This window comes from Myxocyprinus asiaticus, chromosome 38 (assembly GCF_019703515.2).
Source record: "Myxocyprinus asiaticus isolate MX2 ecotype Aquarium Trade chromosome 38, UBuf_Myxa_2, whole genome shotgun sequence".
NCBI classification, from domain to species: domain Eukaryota; kingdom Metazoa; phylum Chordata; class Actinopteri; order Cypriniformes; family Catostomidae; genus Myxocyprinus; species Myxocyprinus asiaticus.
This window is the reverse complement of record NC_059381.1, coordinates 16663725-16685346: the sequence shown is the minus strand read 5'-3', so window position 1 is coordinate 16685346 and position 21622 is coordinate 16663725. Positions and strand designations below refer to the sequence as shown.

The 21622-nt window shown below is 37.7% G+C and overlaps 1 protein-coding gene across 5 annotated transcripts in view; it reads left to right on the top strand.

Annotated features, from left to right (window-relative positions):
* The window catches only part of LOC127428656 (ankyrin-1-like), a 132121-nt gene that overhangs the window by 79942 nt on the left and 30557 nt on the right, over positions 1 to 21622 (top strand). For 4 of the 5 annotated variants that reach the window (XM_051677154.1, XM_051677153.1, XM_051677155.1 and 1 more), the window contains 24 exons: positions 2690 to 2788; positions 3764 to 3862; positions 3961 to 4059; positions 4661 to 4846; positions 5126 to 5224; positions 5437 to 5535; positions 6391 to 6489; positions 6617 to 6814; positions 7529 to 7627; positions 8101 to 8199; positions 8387 to 8485; positions 8577 to 8774; positions 8915 to 9013; positions 9121 to 9219; positions 11053 to 11250; positions 11446 to 11544; positions 11938 to 12036; positions 12232 to 12330; positions 15270 to 15362; positions 15873 to 15945; positions 17374 to 17394; positions 19999 to 20122; positions 20235 to 20298; positions 20726 to 20838. In XM_051677154.1, the coding sequence (XP_051533114.1) occupies positions 2690 to 2788; positions 3764 to 3862; positions 3961 to 4059; positions 4661 to 4846; positions 5126 to 5224; positions 5437 to 5535; positions 6391 to 6489; positions 6617 to 6814; positions 7529 to 7627; positions 8101 to 8199; positions 8387 to 8485; positions 8577 to 8774; positions 8915 to 9013; positions 9121 to 9219; positions 11053 to 11250; positions 11446 to 11544; positions 11938 to 12036; positions 12232 to 12330; positions 15270 to 15362; positions 15873 to 15945; positions 17374 to 17394; positions 19999 to 20122; positions 20235 to 20298; positions 20726 to 20838 (2654 nt within the window). The remainder of the gene's footprint in view (positions 1 to 2689; positions 2789 to 3763; positions 3863 to 3960; positions 4060 to 4660; positions 4847 to 5125; positions 5225 to 5436; positions 5536 to 6390; positions 6490 to 6616; positions 6815 to 7528; positions 7628 to 8100; positions 8200 to 8386; positions 8486 to 8576; positions 8775 to 8914; positions 9014 to 9120; positions 9220 to 11052; positions 11251 to 11445; positions 11545 to 11937; positions 12037 to 12231; positions 12331 to 15269; positions 15363 to 15872; positions 15946 to 17373; positions 17395 to 19998; positions 20123 to 20234; positions 20299 to 20725; positions 20839 to 21622) is intronic. The other variant, XM_051677152.1, reaches the window with a different exon arrangement.

Here is a 21622-nt window from a genome sequence, read left to right as displayed (position 1 = left end):
CAGTACCATGGTATTTTGATATAAACTATATTATTTAAATGATACCCTAATGTATCTGAAGTGTTTTAGTTCTCTGACTTATTTTCCATCATCTAAGCATCTGTAACATTTTTAATTTGACACAGATTTTTTTACTTTAAGGTGCTATATGAAATCATACTAAATTTAAATAACTCCTTATTTCTATTAGATTAGTTATGAGACTAGAATCATTTTCTGACTGTACCCACAAGTAGAGCACTAAATTGGGACTGTGGTAGTGAAAATGTTTTTCCTACTCCGTAACATATATTGTTTTCTTATCATTAGGCTCTTAATGATTTAAGTAATCTTTAGGAATATTTGAAGGCAAACAACACCAGTTTATTTATTAAACATCATTCAAAAAGAACATACATTACACAGGAGGCAAACTTTGTCCATAATTCATGGAATGAGTGAATGATGACAGAATTTTTCATTTATGGGTAAACTATTCCTTTAAATAAATTGAAGGTACAGTATCCTTCCTTTGTGTTATGGTGATATCACAGTGCAAATGTCTTTGTGCTGTCGCAACACATTTTGTGAGGGGCTTAGACTGGCTTTAGAGATGGATTAAGCCCTCAGCCCAAATGCTTTGGGACTAGAGTATATACAGGAATCGGCAAACCTTATTTTTAAGTTCTGGCCATGTCATAACTTCCCTCCTTACAATTAATAATCTTGTCCTAGTGTAATTTGTCTTTATTTTATAGGTGTATAACTAACGGCTATAAGATGCTCTAATGTTATAAAGCTACTTATTAACAGCTAATATGACAATATAACTGCAAATAATGTAAAAATCTGCTAAAATTGTTAATTTGGACAAAAGAAAAATAGTTTTTCCCGATTAGCATCAAAGATCCAGGGGCGAATTCACTAATAGTTGTGACACTTTTGTGTGCAGTGTTTCAGGGCAAAAACCTGCAATTTTCCGATGCATTGTGGTCTTCGTTTGAAAGATCTTGATATCGATTCTTAAATCCCAAGATCAATCTTTTTCTCAATGTGGCAAGTATGCAAGTAAATTGGTTAAAAACAACAAAAAAGTAATAAAAAGTAACATTAAATTCTAGTCACACATGGATGTGCTAAAGAAACCATACACGTCCTCTCTCTTTATATGCGCTCACTGGCTGATGCCGATAGTTATAAAGAGACAGTACTGATTTAGCATGTGTTCTACATATCAATGTAAATCCTTAAGTAAACAATAAACATGTAACAAATATATATATGCAATTTCAAGACAATTATTGATGGAATAGACTGAATTTGAACATTTAAAAAAAGCCAAAATGTGACCAATGAGATGAAAAACTAATGATAAATTAAATTTTTATTTGTTATTGTGCCTAAAAGGGTTACTTAGAAGGTTAGAAAGTCCCTTTACCATTAAAAGCATTAACATAATTTCTTTCATATGTAAGCAACATGGACACTGTAACAGAAATATAACCATATACCCATATCCAATTGAATTAAGTGGTTGTGGATCGGATTTGAATAGAATCAGGAAATCTGAATCAATACCAAGCCCTATTATTCACTAGACAGTAGGAACTCATAATTCAGTTTAACCAGGTGCTATCTGCCTAAAAAATAGATGCTTGTGTAAATTTTTCTATGGATCATGGGAGCTGTAATACATCAAATGATGATCAGATGAAAGAGATGGGCATTATAACCAGCATGTATTGCGCCCTGACATGTTGTCTAGTGCACTTTCTGCATTTCAAAATGATGATTCAGGTGCCTGGATTGCAATGGTGGAGCGAAGCTTTACAATCCCAGTTAAATCTGGCAGATCACTGTAGTCGACTGCATCCTCCACAACATAGCACTCAGAATTTTTCAGCAAGCTGGAGAATTGCACCATGCAGATTTCATTTAGCACAGATTTTTTTTTTGTGCTGTTACCTTATTTGCATCATACCTATAGTGAATAGTGTGCTCAAACAACACAAGACAACACATGCAAATAATCGATGTTATGAGCATGCTCAATTTATCCCCCCCCCCCCACAATTTCATTGTGCCACACATGTGCAAAAACACAAAACATAGATGTCAGTACTGCATGATATTCGGCAAAATATGAAAACGTACGTCCAGAGAATATTAATGCCAAGTGGACACGTGTGCCTGTTTTCATCAAGGCTCCTCCCCACCGTCTTTAAGTACCTCTCCATCTCCATTCTCTTTCTCTCTGTCCTCTTCTCCCACTCTCCTTCTCTGTGCATGCACTGTGCAGCTGCAGTATGGAACTCATTAGAGATGAGTGACACTGCAGTATCAAGGGGATTCCAGTCAGGCAAGCAGTACAGAGCCCCCCTATGGCAGCCATGAGCTTCGCACTGAGCTCCCCACAAAAAAGCATACACTGTACCATGTGGGTGCACCATTCTCCAATCAGCCTGCACCTCTCCCGGGCACCATCTTCCACTAAAAAATCTGCTTGTCAGGTCACTGTGGCACCCACTACTCTATTTCCAAACCCTGTTTAATGAGAGTCCCACAGATCTGTAGACATCTTAGTGCTTCACTGTTATTTTTAGGCTGCCATCCTCTCAGTGAGTCACTTGACAGGTAGACAGCAAGAGATGTTCTTCAGATGTGTCAGGTTATTTAAAACAGAGTTTTTCAGCAGATCTTGTTTTCACAGAATGGACTTAATGGGTTGCACTTGGCTTCCAAGGAAGGCCACGTTAAGATGGTGCTGGAGCTGCTGCACAACGGCATTGACCTGGAGACTACTACAAAGGTAAAATTACCCCGTTAAATCACTCAGGACTCCAGTAGGCCAAATCTGATTGGATGAGTTGCATTCAAAGCTGTTATAAGAGGCAACATACACAATCTTATTCTATTTTAATGCGGCAAGTTGCTATGTTGCTTGGGAACTGTAACCATCTTACTTGGTAGAAAAATTGGTTATTCTTAATATTACTATTAATACATTAACTGTTAATTGGATATTTGTGTGTTTTAGTATTACTGTTGCCCTTGTTTTATAAAAACCATTTTATAACTCTGCTTTGTGTCATACCTAAAAAAAACCTTAATGCACATCCTTTCATGGCTTATTGCTTTTTTATACACTCACAAAGCACTTTCTTAGGAACACTGTGGTCCAAAAAAGTGCCCGACGTGGTCTTCTGCTGTTGTAGCCCATCCGCCTCAAGATTCTTTAGATTGTGCATTCTGAGATGTTATTCTGCTCACCACAATTGTACAGGTTGGTTATCTGAGTTACCATTGCCATTCTGTCAGCTCGAAGCGGTCTGGCCATTTTCCACTGAATTCTCTCATCAACAAGGTGTTTCCGTCTGCAGAACTGCTGCTCACTAGATGTTTTTTGTTTTCGGCACCATTCTGAGTAAATGCTAGAGACTGTTGTGCGTGAAAATTCCAGGAGATCAGCAGTTGCAGAAATACTCAAACCAGCCCGTCTTGCACCAGCCAGTATGCAACGGTTGAAATAACTGAGATCACATTTTTTCCCCATTCTGATGGTTGATGTGAACAGTAACTGAAGCTCCTGACCCATATCTGCATAACCCATATCTGCATTGCACTGCTGCCACACGATTTGCTAATTAGATAATCACATAAATAAGTAGGTGTACAAGTGTTCCTAATAAAGTGCTCGGTGAGTGTATACTGTTGGAGTGGAAAAAGGGTCCATATCTCTCTCTTTGTTTGATTATGTAATGGCATTCATTTTCCTCTTGGGCAGAAAGGGAATACCGCCCTTCATATTGCTGCTCTGGCCGGTCAAGAGAAAGTGGTCGCTGAACTGATCAATTATGGTGCCAACGTCAATGCGCAGTCTCAGGTTAGTCTGAACCTCATGACGTTTATTAAGAAATCTACCCCTGCATTGATTAGTTTTATGTATTTATTTTTTGGTGTTGTTGTATATGGTCTCTGCAGAAAGGTTTTAGTCCCCTGTACATGGCAGCACAGGAAAACCACTTGGAAGTGGTGAAATATCTACTTGAACATGGAGCCAGTCAGAGCCTTCCAACTGAGGTGAGTGACACGTCATTCTACCAATCAAAAAGAGAACTGGGGGCTTTCATTCCACAAATCCAAATAATCCAACACTACTAATTGAAAAGTTTAAACACGGGTATTCATTCTTTACTATGACCATTTAAAAAAAAAAAAAATTTTTAAATAATAGTGGTCATCTAAATAATAAAATAACACATATGAACATGGGAATTATGTAGTAACCAAAAATGTTAAACAAATCAAAACTTTCTTACATTATTGCCTCTTCAAAGTAGCCACACATTGTCTTGCCCTAGATTACACATTTGCACACTTATTCCCTTATCCAACTTCATGAAGTGCCACTTGGGATGCTTTTTAAATTGTCTTGAAGTATATTTGCTGGACACTTGTTAGCTACTTTCTCATCCAGTTTTGTTTTTTTTTTTTATTAAAATAGCCCTGTAAAGAAATTAATGTGTAGAGACAATTTATATTTATCTACAAAACCAATTTCAAGCATTTAAGTATAAGTCTTTTTATCAAAAGGTTTGAGAAACATGAATTCAGTCAAGTGTGTCCAAACTTTTGACTGATAGTACATCCCACATAACTCCTTTTCTTGATTTTGCCCCAGGATGGTTTTACTCCTTTGGCAGTAGCACTTCAACAGGGCCATGAGAACGTGGTGGCCCTTCTGATAAACTATGGCACCAAGGGCAAAGTGCGCCTGCCAGCCCTACACATCGCAGCACGCAATGATGATACACGCACTGCTGCTGTACTGCTGCAGAACGACCCCAATCCAGATGTCCTGAGCAAGGTATTTAGTGTGCATGTGTGTGTTTATGCTTGTCTGAAAGACTGTATCTCACCAAGAGCAAGATTACGCATCGTGACTCACTAAGCTCACATTGCAGCCGCTCTTGGCTTGTAATTGCAGTGATAGCAATGTGTCGTGATAAACAGGTCTGAAAAAGAAACAGAACAGACTTTGTTGGGGATCCATTAGCATAATTATTCTTGTTTTGTACAAATACTGAATCAATGAAATGTCATACTGCCTCTCCATTACTTACTCCATGTGTTTTTCTCCATACAGACTGGCTTTACTCCCCTCCACATCGCAGCCCATTATGAGAATCTCAGTGTTGCACAGCTTTTGTTAAACAGAGGAGCCAATGTGAACTTTACGCCTAAGGTCAGTTCAATTCTAGTCTCACATAGCTAGGCTTTTGACTCGCAGCATAAAGTCTGGTCCTCATTGCAGGTTATTCTGGTCAAGAAATGCCCAATTAGAAAGGAAAATGCTTTTTATATGGCCAACCACAGTGTGTTTTGTTTTTACGTGCTGTTTAGGAGCAGGGTTATCTGAAATAGATTATATCAATACTCTCTTCTCTTCTCTTAAAGAATGGCATTACTCCATTACATATCGCTTCCAGGAGAGGAAATGTGATTATGGTGCGACTTCTATTGGACAGAGGAGCTCAAATAGATGCCAAAACTAAGGTACAGTATTCATTCAAACACACCATCTCACAGCAACGCTATTTGCTGTGCAAAGCAGGATGAAAAATTTCACTGCTGATACTGCTGAACATAACTTATTTAAGTCTAGCTCATGGAGGATGACCCATTTTACTTTCTCTTGGGAGAATCAGGTATTTTCTCTTTGTGACAACATTCTGCTTTAATGGTGTGCTTTGATGATGAAAATATAAAATAAAATGCAGCATGTTAAAGGGATAGTTCACCCAAAAAATGACTGACCCTCATGTTGTTCCAAACCTGTATGACTTTCTTTTTTTCCGTGGAACTCAAAAGAAGATGTTAGGCAGAATGTTAGCCTCAGTCACCATTCACTTTAGTTGCATCTTTTTTTTCATACAAAGAAAGTGAATAGTGACTGAAGCTAACATTCTGCCTATCTTTTGTGTTCCATGAATGAAAGAGAATCATATGGGTTTGAAACAATGTGAGGGTGAAAAAATTATGACTGAATTTTACAATTTGGACAAATTATACCTTTGAAGAGATAGTTCACCCAAAAATGTAAATTCTCTTATCATTTACTCACTCTCATGCCATCCCAGATGTGTATGACTTTATTTCTTCTTCTGAACACAAACAAAGATTTTTAGAAGCATGTCTCAGCTCTGTAGGTCCTTTCAAAGCAAGTGATTCGTGACCAGACCTTTGAAGTGCCAAAAATTACATAAAGGCAAATCTGGGATGGCATAAGGGTGGGTAAATGATGAGAGAATTGTTTTTTTGGGTCAACTATCCTTTTAAGGATGTATTGAAACTACTGAAATTACCAGAATGAATAATTGCCATTCACAGTATTGTTTCCATCCTCTGCAGGATGAGTTGACACCGCTGCATTGTGCAGCCAGAAATGGCCATGTACGTGTCGTGGAGATCCTGCTAGACCAGGGCGCTCCCCTTCAGGCCAAGACCAAGGTGACTTAATCATATTCCTTAGACAGGCCCATACTGTAATGAATTTTCAGCTTCCTATTAACATCTCTGCTTTATTGATACCATAATCATGCTGATCAGTTAAGAATGATATGTCCCCCTCTTGCAGAACGGTCTGTCTCCCATCCACATGGCAGCGCAGGGCGATCATATGGACAGTGTGAGGCAGCTGCTGCAATACAATGCAGAAATTGATGACATCACACTGGATCACCTGACTCCGCTGCATGTGGCAGCACACTGTGGGCACCACCGCATGGTCAAAGTCCTGCTCGACAAGGGGGCAAAAGCAAATGCCCGGGCTCTGGTTAGTGCACCTCTGTTTTTGCTGACTTGCATCTCTTATCATTTCTCTGCTATGCCTTAAAGAGATAGTTCACCCAAAAAGTTAAATTATGGGTATTCGGGGTAATCATTTACTTACCCTCATGTCGTTCTAAAACCATATGACTTTCTTTCTTCCGTTGCACACAAAAGGATTTAGGCAGTATTTTAGCCTAAGTCACTATTCACTTTTATTGCATCTTGTTTTGTTTTTTTGTTTTGTTGGGGATTTTCTTTTCAAACAATGGAAGTGTAACAACATCTGGGTGAGTAAATAATGAACTATCCCTTTAAATGTTTAGTTCATCCGAAAATGATTTACCCTCATGTCGTTCCAAACATGGATGACATCCTTTTTTCTGTGGAATACAAAAGGAATGACAGGCAAAATGTTAGGGGCTGACAGCCTCAGTGACCTGTTAGTCCCTAACATTTTGCCTAATGTCTCCTTTTGTTTTCTACAGAAGGAAGAAAGTCATGCAGGTTTGGAACGACATGAGGGTGAGTTTTCATTTTTGGGTGAACTATCCCTTTGTTTTACTGTACCTGATATCAATGTTACTATTCAACAATGGTATATCCCTTAGTAATTACACAATTATAATAATGTAATTAACTAACTGTAGTGCTGTATTCAATGGCTCAATTTGTAAAACTGTACACTGTGTAAAATACAACTATTTGTTGTATCTTTCAGAATGGGTTCACCCCTTTGCACATTGCCTGCAAGAAGAACCACATGCGGTCCATGGACCTTCTTCTCAAGCACTCAGCATCTCTGGAGGCCGTGACTGAGGTCAGATTACTCTCCACCTGTCACTTTGATGGATAACCTTCATTCTCAATGCACCATTTGTGCCTATAGCTTGACTCTTTTAGAAAACAGAAATGCTAGAGACATGTTCATTATTACTTTGTGTAAAGTAGTATTATATTATATTATATTATATTATATTTCCATTTCAGAGAGCATTTGATTGGGCCAATATCTGTGTTGTGGAAGATGAGTCATCAATATATTTGGTCCGTTGTCCTGGAAAAGAAAGACTGTAGATTTAAAATGCCTATATCTGCTAAATGTAAATTTTGACAATGTTAAAGAGCACACTAGCCTCAAAGCAAATAGACTGCCTCAAAGCTAACAGACATAGGCTAAAAACCACAAAACTCTATGATTTTGTGGGTCTATTAGTGCATTTAAGACAGAACCATGAATCCACCATGTTTAATTTTATATGTATATTTATTATGTATATTTTTGTCTTTTAGTCGGGTCTAACCCCACTTCATGTGGCTGCTTTCATGGGGCATCTTAACATAGTGAAGAGTCTGCTTCAGAGAGGAGCTTCACCCAATGCATCTAATGTGGTAAGAACTGTGTAATCCATTCAGAGATACCAAACAATCATCTCCCCAAGGCACAGCTATTCTGCCTTACATGCTAACTAATGTTTTTAGCAACTTTTAACACAACATTATAGTGATCATGCAAGAATCACTATTTCTTTCGACAACTGGATATTTATGGTGTCTATATTTAAATGTGCTATTACAGAAAGTTGAGACCCCACTGCACATGGCTGCCAGGGCGGGACACTGTGAGGTGGCTCAGTTCCTGCTACAGAACAATGCGCAGGTGGATGCTAAAGCAAAGGTATGACAGGGATACAACCTTTTTTGAAATCTTCATTTATCTGCTTTTGTCTCAACTCATGTTTTCTCTTTGTCTCTCTTTCCTTTCACAGGATGATCAGACACCCTTGCACTGTGCTTCTCGAATGGGACATAAGGAGTTGGTGAAGCTGCTCATGGAGCATAAGGCCAATCCAGACTCGGCCACCACAGCAGGACACACTCCATTGCACATCACTGCCCGTGAGGGACACGCCCAGACCACGCGCATCCTGCTTGACGGGAATGCACAGCAAACCAAAATGACCAAGGTTCCTCTTCTCTAATTACCCAAAAAGTTACGGCAATTCTGTGTGCTGTATTTCAGCACAAAAACCTGCATCTTAACCACCCGTGCTAAAACAACGCAGTGAATTCCCGCATTTGTGTGTATATTTTTATTGTGTTACAGAAAGGATTTACCCCTCTTCATGTAGCATGTAAATATGGTAAAGTGGATGTGGCAGAGCTGCTTTTGGAAAGGGGGGCCAATCCTAATGCAGCTGGAAAGGTAATACATCAAGACGAATATCTGATGTCTCAGTTAACTTCTGCTGATATCAGTTGACAGACAGCGGTGGCTGACTGAGGCCATGTGTCACTCTTCTCCTATTTTAGAATGGATTGACCCCGCTGCACGTAGCCGTCCATCACAACAACCTTGATGTAGTTAAGCTGCTGGTCAGCAAGGGCGGCTCTCCGCACAGCACTGCGAGGGTAAGACACACACACATCTGTATCAAAAATACACTAAAACAACATCGACATCAGAGGCAGCAGCCGTTATAGAGCCAAACGACATTCTCTTTTCTCTCTTAAGGGCTGGTGTGGTGATGTTGTTAAACATCTAGGCAGGTAACCAATAGATTGTAGGTTGGATCCTCACAAGAAGTGATCCATGAGCTATCACCACTGTGGCCTTGGTTTTCTTGTAGCCAGAACTTTGACTAAACCGCAAAAAGTTCTGGTCCACATTGACCATTGTTCTGGTCAAGAACTGCCCACTTAAAAAAGGCACCATCTGACCAGTAAAGCAAACAACCATAGTTTGTTTTGTTTCATGTGCTGTTTAGGGGCATATTCTATTCTATTCTATTCTATTCTATTCTATTCTGGCCATTCAGAAGTAATAAATACAGACTATTTCTCAGACTTACTGTAACTCAGAAAGCAAAGCATAATTTACAGTTCTGCTTGTGGATATCTAGTTTACTTGCTGCTAAGTACTTAACCCTGTGCGACCCCTCATACACATGCGTGGACATTGTACTTTGGCTTCGATTTACGCAATGCATTATTTACATTAATTTCAATTGACTGATCTCAGTTCAGAAGACTCAATAAAGGGTTAAAATTTTGACACACGGAGTCATGTGACAAAACAACATGGCGCTGATCACAGAGGAGTTTGTCTTTGGGAGAAACGCCAACAAATCTACATCTGGTAAGAAACCTAATTTAGTTTTTACATTGAAACCTATTTGAGTCAAAAGATTAGAGTCTCTGGTTTCATTCGATATGCCATTTTTAAAATTTGAGCGATTGTTTGCAAAACGCCACACTGATAAATACAATGTACACTAATGTGTACTTTAGCGCATCTTTTCCTTAGAAATCCTATATTTACTGTGCATTATCACATTAAGAATCAATGGGTTTATCCAAAAGCATCAAAATGTTGCATTCAGAGGCTTTTTATGGAGTTAGGATGAAAAAAGGTGCATTTTGAACTGTTCTGAGACCAGTGCAGACAGACAGCACATTGGAGGTTAAGTCATTCACTAAACAGGGAGCAAGGGAGCATCCTATTGCTCTCTATGCAGCTAAGAGCATTCAATCCAAACTTACTATCAAAAGTTCAGTTTCAGGCTGCAGATGATGTATGGACCACTCAACATGATTGTCAGACATGGAAAAATGGTAATCAGTACATAGATTCAGAATTTATAATGTATAATTTTATAATTATTTCTGTTGTAATGTCTGTAATGTCTCAAAAACTTGAATAAACAACACTTCTGGAAACATAATAAACAATTTGATAAAAAAATCTGACTTTCTATAGCTTGGTATTATTTAAAATTTCACAATTTAGTTCCGCTGTCCACATATGTGGACATCAATTTTTAGGAAAACCATTAGCTAGAATTGTTTTTTTTCTGCATGTTTACTAGATGTTACTAGTTACAAATCAAAAAGGGAAATAGAAAATGCACACAGCAGTCATGCTCGGGTCTCAGAAGGTTAAACATTACTCTGAATATCGGTCAAAGATTTGATGCCAAAGATTTGATTTGTTTCATTCTCAAAAGCGGAATTGTTTCAACCTGGTACCTTGTGAACATGGCTTTCCAGGCAGACTGATAAAAAATATTGTGTGCTTTTAATCTGGAAGTTACTTTAATCAGCCAATCAGATTTGAGCTTGCCAGATCAAGAAAGTTCTTTCCAGTTTTGTGTGCTATATGCATCAGATGGTTAGTGAACGGACTGGAAACAGACTTTCATGCCCTTGACCAAGTGACTTTCTGTATTTGCTGCTTTTTGACAGAATGGCTACACTGCCCTGCATATTGCAGCCAAGCAGAACCAACTAGAGGTGGCGAGCAGCCTACTGCAGTATGGAGCTAATGCCAACTCAGAGTCACTGCAGGGCATCACCCCACTTCACCTGGCCTCACAGGAGGGGCAACCTGACATGGTGGCTCTGCTCATCTCCAAACAGGCCAATGTTAACCTGGGCAACAAGGTGACACACTGTTTAGGCTTGTATTAATTGGTATTCGGTTTATTCGGTAACTGTGAAAGATTGAGATGTTTTGTAGCAATCTACCAGTGTCAAAAAGACATTTGAATATATCTTAATTATTGCAAGTATGAGTCTAAAGGCTATATAAGCATTTATACTGTGCTAACTCCTTTTTATGTGTGTGTGTGTGTACAGAATGGGCTGACACCTCTGCACCTGGTTGCTCAGGAAGGGCATGTGGGCATTGCAGATATGCTGGTGAAGCAGGGTGCCTCAGTCTATGCAGCCTCTAGGGTAAGACATTTGAATTCACACACATACACACACACACAAACACTCAACAATACCAACTGTGGAATGTCCTAGAATTTAGACCCAAGAAATCTGCGCCATCAGAAAATGTTACTTGTCAAGCAACAAATAGAACTAGAGTTTTACAGTTTCTTTAATTTGGGGATATTATGAGGTATGGTGAAATTCAGTGGTGACATTTAACCTTTTATAATGCATTGTTCTCCCCACTGAAACATTCTGCCTCTAGATCTAAAATGAATATAGGAGCCTGAGGCATTGTAATCTTAGCTGACATTGATCGTCTATGAGCATTGGAACCCTCCAGAGAGTGATACTCATTTAGTTGTTCCTTTACTCGCTTTTTTCTCTTTTTAATGTCTCTCGCTTTCATAGATGGGCTACACACCCTTACATGTGGCGTGTCACTATGGCAACATAAAGATGGTGAAGTTCTTACTCCAGCAGCAAGCCCACGTTAACAGCACGACCAGAGTAAGTCCTGCAGTTCTGGATAAATTCTGGATGCACACTAGCCACTTTTCATACACTTTCAGTGTTAGATTGTAGTTGCGTTCTTCTCATTCAGTTTTAATGTAAGGATCACAATTGTTGATAAGGAGGTTTTGTTGAAGCAAATATATCATAAGTCCAATCTTTTTTCTCTGTGCCCATTTCTTTCTTTTTCAGATGGGATATACACCTTTACATCAAGCTGCTCAGCAGGGGCATACAGACATCGTCACCCTGCTGTTGAAACATGGAGCCCAGCCCAATGAAATCACCACTGTAAGCATCTGACCCCCCTCCACTTGAAATATGACCATTTCGTTTGCCAAAAAAATTGTATACACTCCTTGAATGTCTGATGGAGAACAGCATTTGGTGTGGGAAATTTCTACTGTCATGCTGCCAGTCCTTTGCAATAAGCTGCTATTTAATAATTACCCTGCTGAAAAGAGCCGCATGGCTGGTTGCCAGCATACAGTGGCCTCAAAAAGTATTTGGACACTTATAAATCTTTGAATGTCAACGTATTTGATAACAAAATATAAAACCAAGTGGCTTATGCAAACTAATGGTGATAGACCTTTTCTCAGAATTAACACATAACACTTTTCTGAAGAATTCTTGCAATGATTTTTAACCGACTGTTCCCTGGAAGTTCACACAGATTTCCTAGAAGAGGAACCACAGGTATAGTTTATTAAAATAAACTATGTTCCGCTAAGTTTGACAACCAGAAAGTGTCCAAATACTTTTTGTTGTCAATACCTGTATGGTACCGTTTTATCATTTAAAATCTAACAAACTTGCTAAATGTTTTGCTTGAAAAGTGTGCTTGTGATAGCTTTCTTTAAAATAAATGTCATTTAATGCCAAATGGCTTTATATTTTGTAATCTAATTGAAAATCATACAATAAGCATTTCTTAAAGGGATAGTTCACCCAAAAATGAAAATTCTCTCATTTACTCACCCTAGATGTGTATAGCTTTCTTTCTTCTGCAGAACACAAACAAAGATATTTAAAAGAATATTTGAGTTCTGTAGGTCCATACAATGCAAGTGAATGGGTACCTACATTTTTAAGCTCTAAAAGGATATTAAGGCAGCATAAAAGTAATCCATAAGACTCCAGTGGTTTAATCAGATTCTTCAGAAGCGATATGATAGGTGCAGGTGTTTTGTTTTTGGTGATTTGCATTTTTCATGCATAACGCCACCTACTGGGCAGGGAGGAGAATTTACAATAAAAACTGATTGAAATATTGATCTGTTTAGGGCTGCAACAACTAATCGGTTATGGATTAGTTGGTTATATGCAGCCAGCACGGAGAAGCTCCATCAGTGATGTCACTTTACAGCCCAGTCAAAATGTGTTGCATGATGAAACTCGTTTGAAAAATAACAGAGACAAACTGAAGCAGAAAAAGCATGACCCAAGATGTCTAGCGCACAATAGCACTTTATAAACACTTCAAAAAAAGTTCATAGTAAGCATACAGTTTAACGTGTAGCGGTTGCTGCATCAGGTGCGTTGAAAGAGGGCATGTGCCATTTGATTTGCTCAAGAGTTGTTTCTCTCCAGTGCATAACTTACATTTTACTGCTATTTTCTGTGTTTTATAATGTATACATGTTATGAATTCAAAATCAGGTGCGTATTTCCGGGTATTTCGCAAAACTCAAAATTTCGCAAAATTTCACAATGGAAAAAAGCAGAACAATCACTTTGATTAAACTGCTGAAACATCGTACCGTGCTTTCAGTTTCAATGTAATCAATTGTGCAGCTTTCATGGATGTCACGGTCATGTGTGCCGGTTTTTGAAGTGTTTTAGATTGTTTCTCATCATGGAATACAATGTGCACCAGGATGAGACCTTTCAGCATGAGTAAACCTGCACTGTGTTTGCAGATGATTGTACTGTATTAAACTGTATATAATACTGAATATAATGTATAATAATGCTAGGGGTCCTGATATTTGATTGTCATGATAGTGCCAAATATAATGTCTGATTTTACCAGTAAATTTATACTTTGGCAAATATTATTTTACTGGAAAAGCATGCACTACCCTTAAAATTTTTTTTTTGAAAAGAGTACTTTAGAAACATCAGTGACAATATGGTTTTAAAACTTACAATATTAATTTAAAAATACTTAAAATGTATGTATAATCAGTAACAGTGTACAAGCAAATGCATCAAACATAATTCTGTATTTTTCCGCTGGGCCGAATAATTCATATTTATATTCTGACATCACCATTGCCCTCTGCTGGGCTGATTTTTTTTGTCCCACTCCATCCCCAATGGATTTACTCTTTAATGAACAGTACTTTTTAAGTTTTACAAGTAAAGGATAGGAACTGTTTTGCATATGTCCTAAAAGTAATAATAATAAAAATCAAACACAACTCTTCATGATTCAGACTTTGTTCAAAATGTTGTGAGAGTATAGAATCGTTCAGTACTGTAAAACAAACCAAATACTTATGCCCTTTATCATTTCTGTTTCTTAAAAAATAACATTTTAATAAAATACTGGAAATTTAGTTATTTATCCGATTAATCGAAGAAATAATCGAAGATTAATCGATTATCAAAATAATTGTTAGTTGCAGCCCTAGATCTGTTTCTCACCCACATCTGTCATATCACTCCTGAAGATATAGATTTAACCACTTCAGTCTTATGGATTACTTTTATGCTGCGTTTATGTGAATTTTGGAGCTTCAACATTTTGGTACACATTCACTTGCATTGTATGGATCTATAGAACCATAAAATTCTCCATTTGTGTTAAGCAGAAGAAAGAAAGTCATACACAACTGGGATGGCATGAGGGTGAGTAAATGATGAGAGAATTGAAATTTTTGGGTGAACTATTCCTTTAAGTGTCCACTGTATGTATGGTTCCCAACACGGGATGCTGGTGTAATAGATTGTCTCCAACAATGTTGCTTAAGCAGCAGGACTGCTTTGGTCAACCATCTTTACTAGAAAAACCATGCTGCTTGACCAGCTTTACCAAGTTTTGCTGGTGAACAGCATGACTATTCTTGTCCACCAGCAAGAAAAAAACAGTTTTCATTCAACTATCTGATTTTTATACATCACATTCCTCACTACTCTTGAATATTTTGTTGTGACATTTTTGTTGGCAGTATTTTGGTGTCTTATCAGAGATTGTTCACCTGACTGTGTGTTCTCTGTGGCAGAATGGGACGTCACCTCTGGGGATCGCTAAGCGGCTAGGCTACATCTCTGTTATTGATGTGCTCAAACTGGTGACTGAAGAATCAGTATCTATGGTGAGAGTCGGTTGCATCTTATGAATTGTATCTGATCAGAATTTAAGATTGCAATCTTCAAGGCTTTCATCCAAAAGCAGGTTGATTTATTGCTTTTATGCTGTCATCTCTTATCTGTAGTAAATCTGGTCCTCTTTGATTCGTGCCGTATTTCTTCCCAATATAGAGCTGTTCAGTTTACAGACTTAAAACCCAAAATCAAATTAGCATTTTCAAGCCACGGGTTCCCTTGAGAATTTCCAATGGGTTTTTAGAAAAGAGGTTTTCCATTTATGGATAAAATGTGGTTTGCATTACTTGAAGAGACTTTCACATTTTGTTTTAAAACGTGAACGTTTCTGCAAGTAACGCTAACTGCAGACATTATTTTGCTCGAAAATTAAAATAAAAACCCACTGGAAATTTCCAAGGGAACCCATGGCAAAATAGACTTACAGGTTGGCCTGCAAGCTGACATAATGACTAAACAGGTCTATAGCTTTGTTCATATATTCCTATCCTGTCCCTCAGATCACCACTGAGAAGCATCGCATGAGTTTCCCGGAGACGGTGGATGAAATACTGGATGTGTCAGAGGATGAAGGTGGGTATTTGCTGGCTCCAACTGGCCTTAGCCTGAAGGATAATACTGCACTTAATGGCATATTAAAGATCTGATTCTTACCTGCTCTGACACAGTCTTAGTGGCATGAGGTTGGTGCTAGACTCTAAATTAAAAACATGGGCCAGAAAGCAAATGGTTGGTGGGTCATATCCCAAGTGACGTATGAGTTAAACTAGCAATTAAAGTTATCACATTACACATAGTCCTCTGACATGATTTAGAGAAGTTAGGAACCTTTTTGTGCTGGAGCAACATTCCTATCAACAAATCATAGCATTTGCCAAAATCCTAATCCTAACCATAAAATCAGAAAGCAAAGATTGTTTGATAGACAGTAATGTCATTCCAGGAAAATATCCTACTTCTTTAAATCACATTGATTCCTTGTCTCTAATAGTTAGATGTTTTTGTTTCTTAAGTTAACATCTATTTAGGAATGTAATTACTAACTCTGGTTCAGGGTTTCCTCCCTCGGTCATGGAAAACCTGGTTATGTCAGGAAATTTTAAAATAGGGATTCCAGGTCTGGATAAGTCATGGAAATGTATGGAAGCCCATTTTCGCCACGTACAAAAAACAAAAACAACAAAAATTAAATTGTGCTTTGGTAAATCAAAATTAATATTTTATCTCATAATTATGACTTCATCTCATAATTTGGATTTAGTATCTCATAATTATGATTTAGTATCTCATAATTTCGACTTTTCATCTCATATTTATGACTTTTCATCTCATAATTTCTACTTTTCATCTCATAATTATGACTGTTTATCTCATAATATTTAATTTTTTATATGTAATTATGATTTAGCATCTCATAATTACTCATAATTATTTTTATTTTTTTGTGGCGATAATGGCCTTCCATAGAAATTAATTAAATCTTCAGAAGTCATGGACAAATCATGGACATTTCTATAGTGAATAATATTTTTTCTGATAATGCTTTGCACTAAAATATTTAATTGGCTAGAAATTTATCTTTGTTAGTGCAATCTCTATAAAATTATTTTAAAAAATCCTTATCCAATAATCTTGATGACTGGAAAAATGATCAAAACGTCATGTCAATTCTATGCTCAAAAAGTGTGGGAACTCTGTTGTGTAAACTAAAGTTTGCTCGCAAGCCAACATGAGAACATTAGTCTGTTGGTTAATGGAAAGTTTAATCGCTTACATTTATTAATTCAAAAGATTAGTACCTGACATACAGATAGAAATCTACCAATCTTTATAAAATTATTTCTGAAAAATACTTATCCAGTAATCATGAACGACTGGAAAGGTCGTGGAAATTATGTTTGGACAGAAAAAAACCATAAGCAAGTATTTCATGATTTTCTAAAGCTATTGTAAATCTATGGTAGCATCACCAGCCTTGTTCCTTCTTCCTCCCTGCTGTAGGAGTTGCTCAGCTAACATTAGGTAGGAGCGTCTCCCTCTCTCTGGCTTGGTTGTCCAGTTTTCAGTGGTTTGTGAAATTGTGCCTGCATTTCAAGCACTTTCATCTTTGTCTGACTCTGGAGTCTCTCTAACTACTCCACCCTCTTTTTTAACCTGTCGCTTTGTGTTAAAACGGTGTCGGTTTCTCATCATCATGTGGTCATGTCATTCTTTTCCTTTATCAACAGTAACATGTGTCTGTGGATTCATCAATAACGAACTGCATTCGAAATGACTTCTCAATACGCTGTTTGTGTAAATGAGGCTCTCTTTATCCAAACACTCTGGGAGTCACACTGGGAGTGCATTATTTTACTAATTGACTAATGATGATTATTTGACACGGCATAGGGCTCCAAAATGAACTGACGCAGTGGCTGTTGTACACGTCTGTGAATACCTGTGATAAAGCCCCAAAAATAACACCAAACAGATCTCTCCCATGCAGATTAAGTGTGATTTTCTGCTGGGCATGCCATGCGGTTTTATATAGTGTCTTGATTTCTTCATGTTTTCCATTGGCTCTGTGTGTATAACTTCATTGCTTGGACTTGGTGAAAGGGTAAAGGTTCTTCAGGGCTCAACACTAAGGACTTTTTTCCCAGTTTTACTTGACCTGCCAGTAGCTTTACTGGCCCCACCACAAAAAAAAAGGTCATGTAGGTACATTTTACGGAAGCCCTGAACCGCAGTGTGAAAAGAAAATCACTGGGTGAACATTTTTTTTGGTGTCTTAGTGCCTTCTTGAGCACATAATTTGTTTTTTCTCTATGAAATTTTTTTTCTCAGGAGGCAACACATGAGAATAATTTTTCTTGCTAGCTAACAATTAGCATGTGGTACCAACATTGGCCACCAGGCGCCACTATCAGTAAGCATGAAATCTTTTGCTTACCAGGTGACAGAATGTCTGGTTTTCATCTTTTATATATATAAAAAAAAACAAATACAGAGAGAAAAAAATATTAGAAAGAAAAACAAATCAGAGAGAAAAAAATATTTTTTTGATAGGAAGAGAAAAAATTCAGAGGAAAAATAAAACTTTTCAGAGAGATTATTTTTTTTTACTTTGTAGGACTTAAGGCCTGTTCACACCAAATCCGTGACGATTTTGCGAGATGAACCTCTGACGGAAGGTCTATTAACACTGAGTACGTAAAAAAATTAAACTAAAAACAATATCACTCTTGTACATTAAGCGGCGCTGTTGCGGTGCATTAGCCTTCTCTTTTTATAATGCCTGGATAATATAACACAATGTACAGTGATAGAAATACACATGGAATAATGTACACTGAGAACAGTATAGTATAAAATATGATGCATATATTAAAAATAATATAAAAGAAAACACTGTTCACAGTCTTTTCTTTATTTAAATTATTGCATACTTTGCTATATTGTCCTTGCAATACAAATAGCAGCGTGGTTCTGCAGTTTGTTTGTCTAAAACATTGCTTGTATCGAATCTTATTATATTTGGCTATATTTAGCTTAGTGCAAACAAATTGCCAAACCTCGCTGTTATTTTTAATGCCATGAGAATATACAGGGACATTTATATACATATTAAATAATGTACATTAAGACACAAAAAACAAAAAACAAAAAAAAACCATAAGCAAACTTTCAAAAACAGACAGGGTTTATGTTTGCAGTGCAAAGGGTTCATAAACTGCAACAATTTATTTTTAAAATATAATTTTCTGGATGTGTATCAGTTGTAGGTTAATGTCGGTGTTTGCCAGCTGATTAGCAGCACCAACGCGCTGAATTGAGCAGTTGCTGCGACTCTGGAAAAATGACAAAAAGCTCTTATCTCATTGGTCATTCAGTTTACATCGCAGTCCGGAGAAGAAAAAAATCTGACCACACTCCGTAAAAAAACCTTCGGATTGTCGGCGTACGATTTGTCAGGCCCACTGTGAATAGCGCCATCAGAATCCATTGTTATCGTTCAAAAGCTCATTCTGAACAAACAATCGCACCAAAAAAACTGTTTGGTGTGAACAGGCTCAGGAAAGCACTGAGACACCAAAAATGTTTCACCCAGTAAAAAAAAAAATTTCACAGTGCGGTTCAGGGCTTCCCTAACATTTTGGCATACAATTACAGATTGGCTTGTAATTTTCAACCCATTCTTACTGATGCATCCAAGACTATCACTCATCTATACCTCATCTATGTCAGCCAGCTAGATTATGTTACCTTTGTGACAAGTTTAATTAAGCAGAATTCACAACAACAATGTTCGATACATTACAGAAAACCAAATGTTTAAGGCATAAAAACTCATGAACAAGATTAACAAATGCAAGATTTAGTGTCAACACAGCACTGGGCCGATTGGGTAAATTACAATTCCTTCAACTGGCCCTAAACTCTCTCATACTGGCCCCAGGCCAGTGGGCCATGCTTATTGTTGAGCCTTGTTTTTGTATGTGCTTGACTGGGAACAATGATGGACTGTGATCGCTGAAATGACTTCTTAGCTTTCCTTCCATTCTCTTAATCCTCCTTTCTACTTTCCTGAAAGCCTCCTACTGTACACATCTATATTTCTGACATATGCTGTGCTGTATGTAGGCGATGAACTTCTAGGGATGGATGGGGCTCGCTATTTGAAGCTGGATGACTTGAAAGACCAAGATGATGATTTTCTCTCCCCTAAGAAAACCCTGAGAGACTTTGAGAGTGGGATGGGCACAACGTAGGTCAAAAGTCAAGAGCACAGTCCAGCATATATAGATGTCTGGTAATAATGTACACATTTTCACCTGTTCTTAAAGACAGATTACAACCTTCTCCTTCATTCTCTCCAGACCTTACTCACCTGCAATTCCCAGAATACCATGCGTGTCTCCTGAAACTGTCATGCTAGACCAGGTATTGTTCTTTTTTTGCTTCATTAACTGAAATAAAAAATATTCCTTGCTGATGCAGCTGAAACCAGCTGGTTTTGCATGGCTTCTAGCTGTTTGAAGCTTGTCATTAGCTAATCCAAACTTGTTTAGATGGTGATCAACTGGTGGGGCCAAGATCAACCTGCTAGACCATCTTGGTCAACCTGGTTAGATCTGGTAGACTGCCTTGGCTAAGCTGATGGGGAACTTGTTTAGCAGGTTAACCAATTTCCAGATCAAAGCACAGTTTAACCGGAACACAGAACCACTTTAAGCTGATATGGCCTGTTTTTCACAGCAGGGTTGACACTTGCTCTCTCTGTCTCTTATTCTCTAACTCATAAAGCTGTCACTCTATCTGTGCTTGTTTGTCTATGTGTGTGATCTGTGCTACTCCTGTACGTCTGCAGCACACACCTGTCCCTTTGCCAAAGGAGTATGATGAGGACTCTCTAATCCCCAGTAGTCCAGCCACAGAGACCTCAGACAACGTTAGCCCAGTGGCCAGCCCCATCCACACTGGGTCAGTGCACTCACTTCACATTTAGTCTAAACAAATTCCACAGACATACACTAAAGTGTTAGCCTGTAATTAAATCACTTGCACTTGTGTTATCTACGTATTTATCTGTTGGTCATAAATGCTTATTTTGATACCTGTCTCCACTGTCATTCTTTTTAAGATTAGTTTTTAGTGTTATATTGGGGTTCACGTTATTCTGAATCATTTTAGAATGATCAGTTTACCATTGGTGCTGGTGTCAACAAAGTGAAAACAATATCAGTTGCTACAGTATATAACTGATAGGGACTCCACACGTTTGTACAAACCTGAACATTGGAGGATGTTCCAAAGCATGTTGTATGCTTCAATGGAAACAAGGATATTTGACCTTTCGTACAAAGCAGCTAACATAGTCAATGTCACAAAGTTGCTCACATTTGATTAGTGACCTAGAAATAGTATAGTACAGAATATACAAATGTAAAAATCCTAAAATTTTGTTTATTTCCATGTTTAAATGAAAAAATTAAATCATGATTTTCAATTATTCTTAAGGTAGTCCCAGACTTTTGGACCCTTATGTAAACTAGATAGGCAGAGTTTGTCAAGACAGTCTTTGTTGGCTTGACAAAGCCTTGTCTAAAGGTTTAAACTAGTTTTAAAAGTTTTCAGTTTGATGGTAATACAGATATTACTGTAAAAAATAAATCAGCTAGCTAGATAGATAGTCAGACAGACAGTCTTTAACATAGACAGATAAACTGTCAGATAGAGCAACTTAAAGCAAATCAAAGGACTTTTG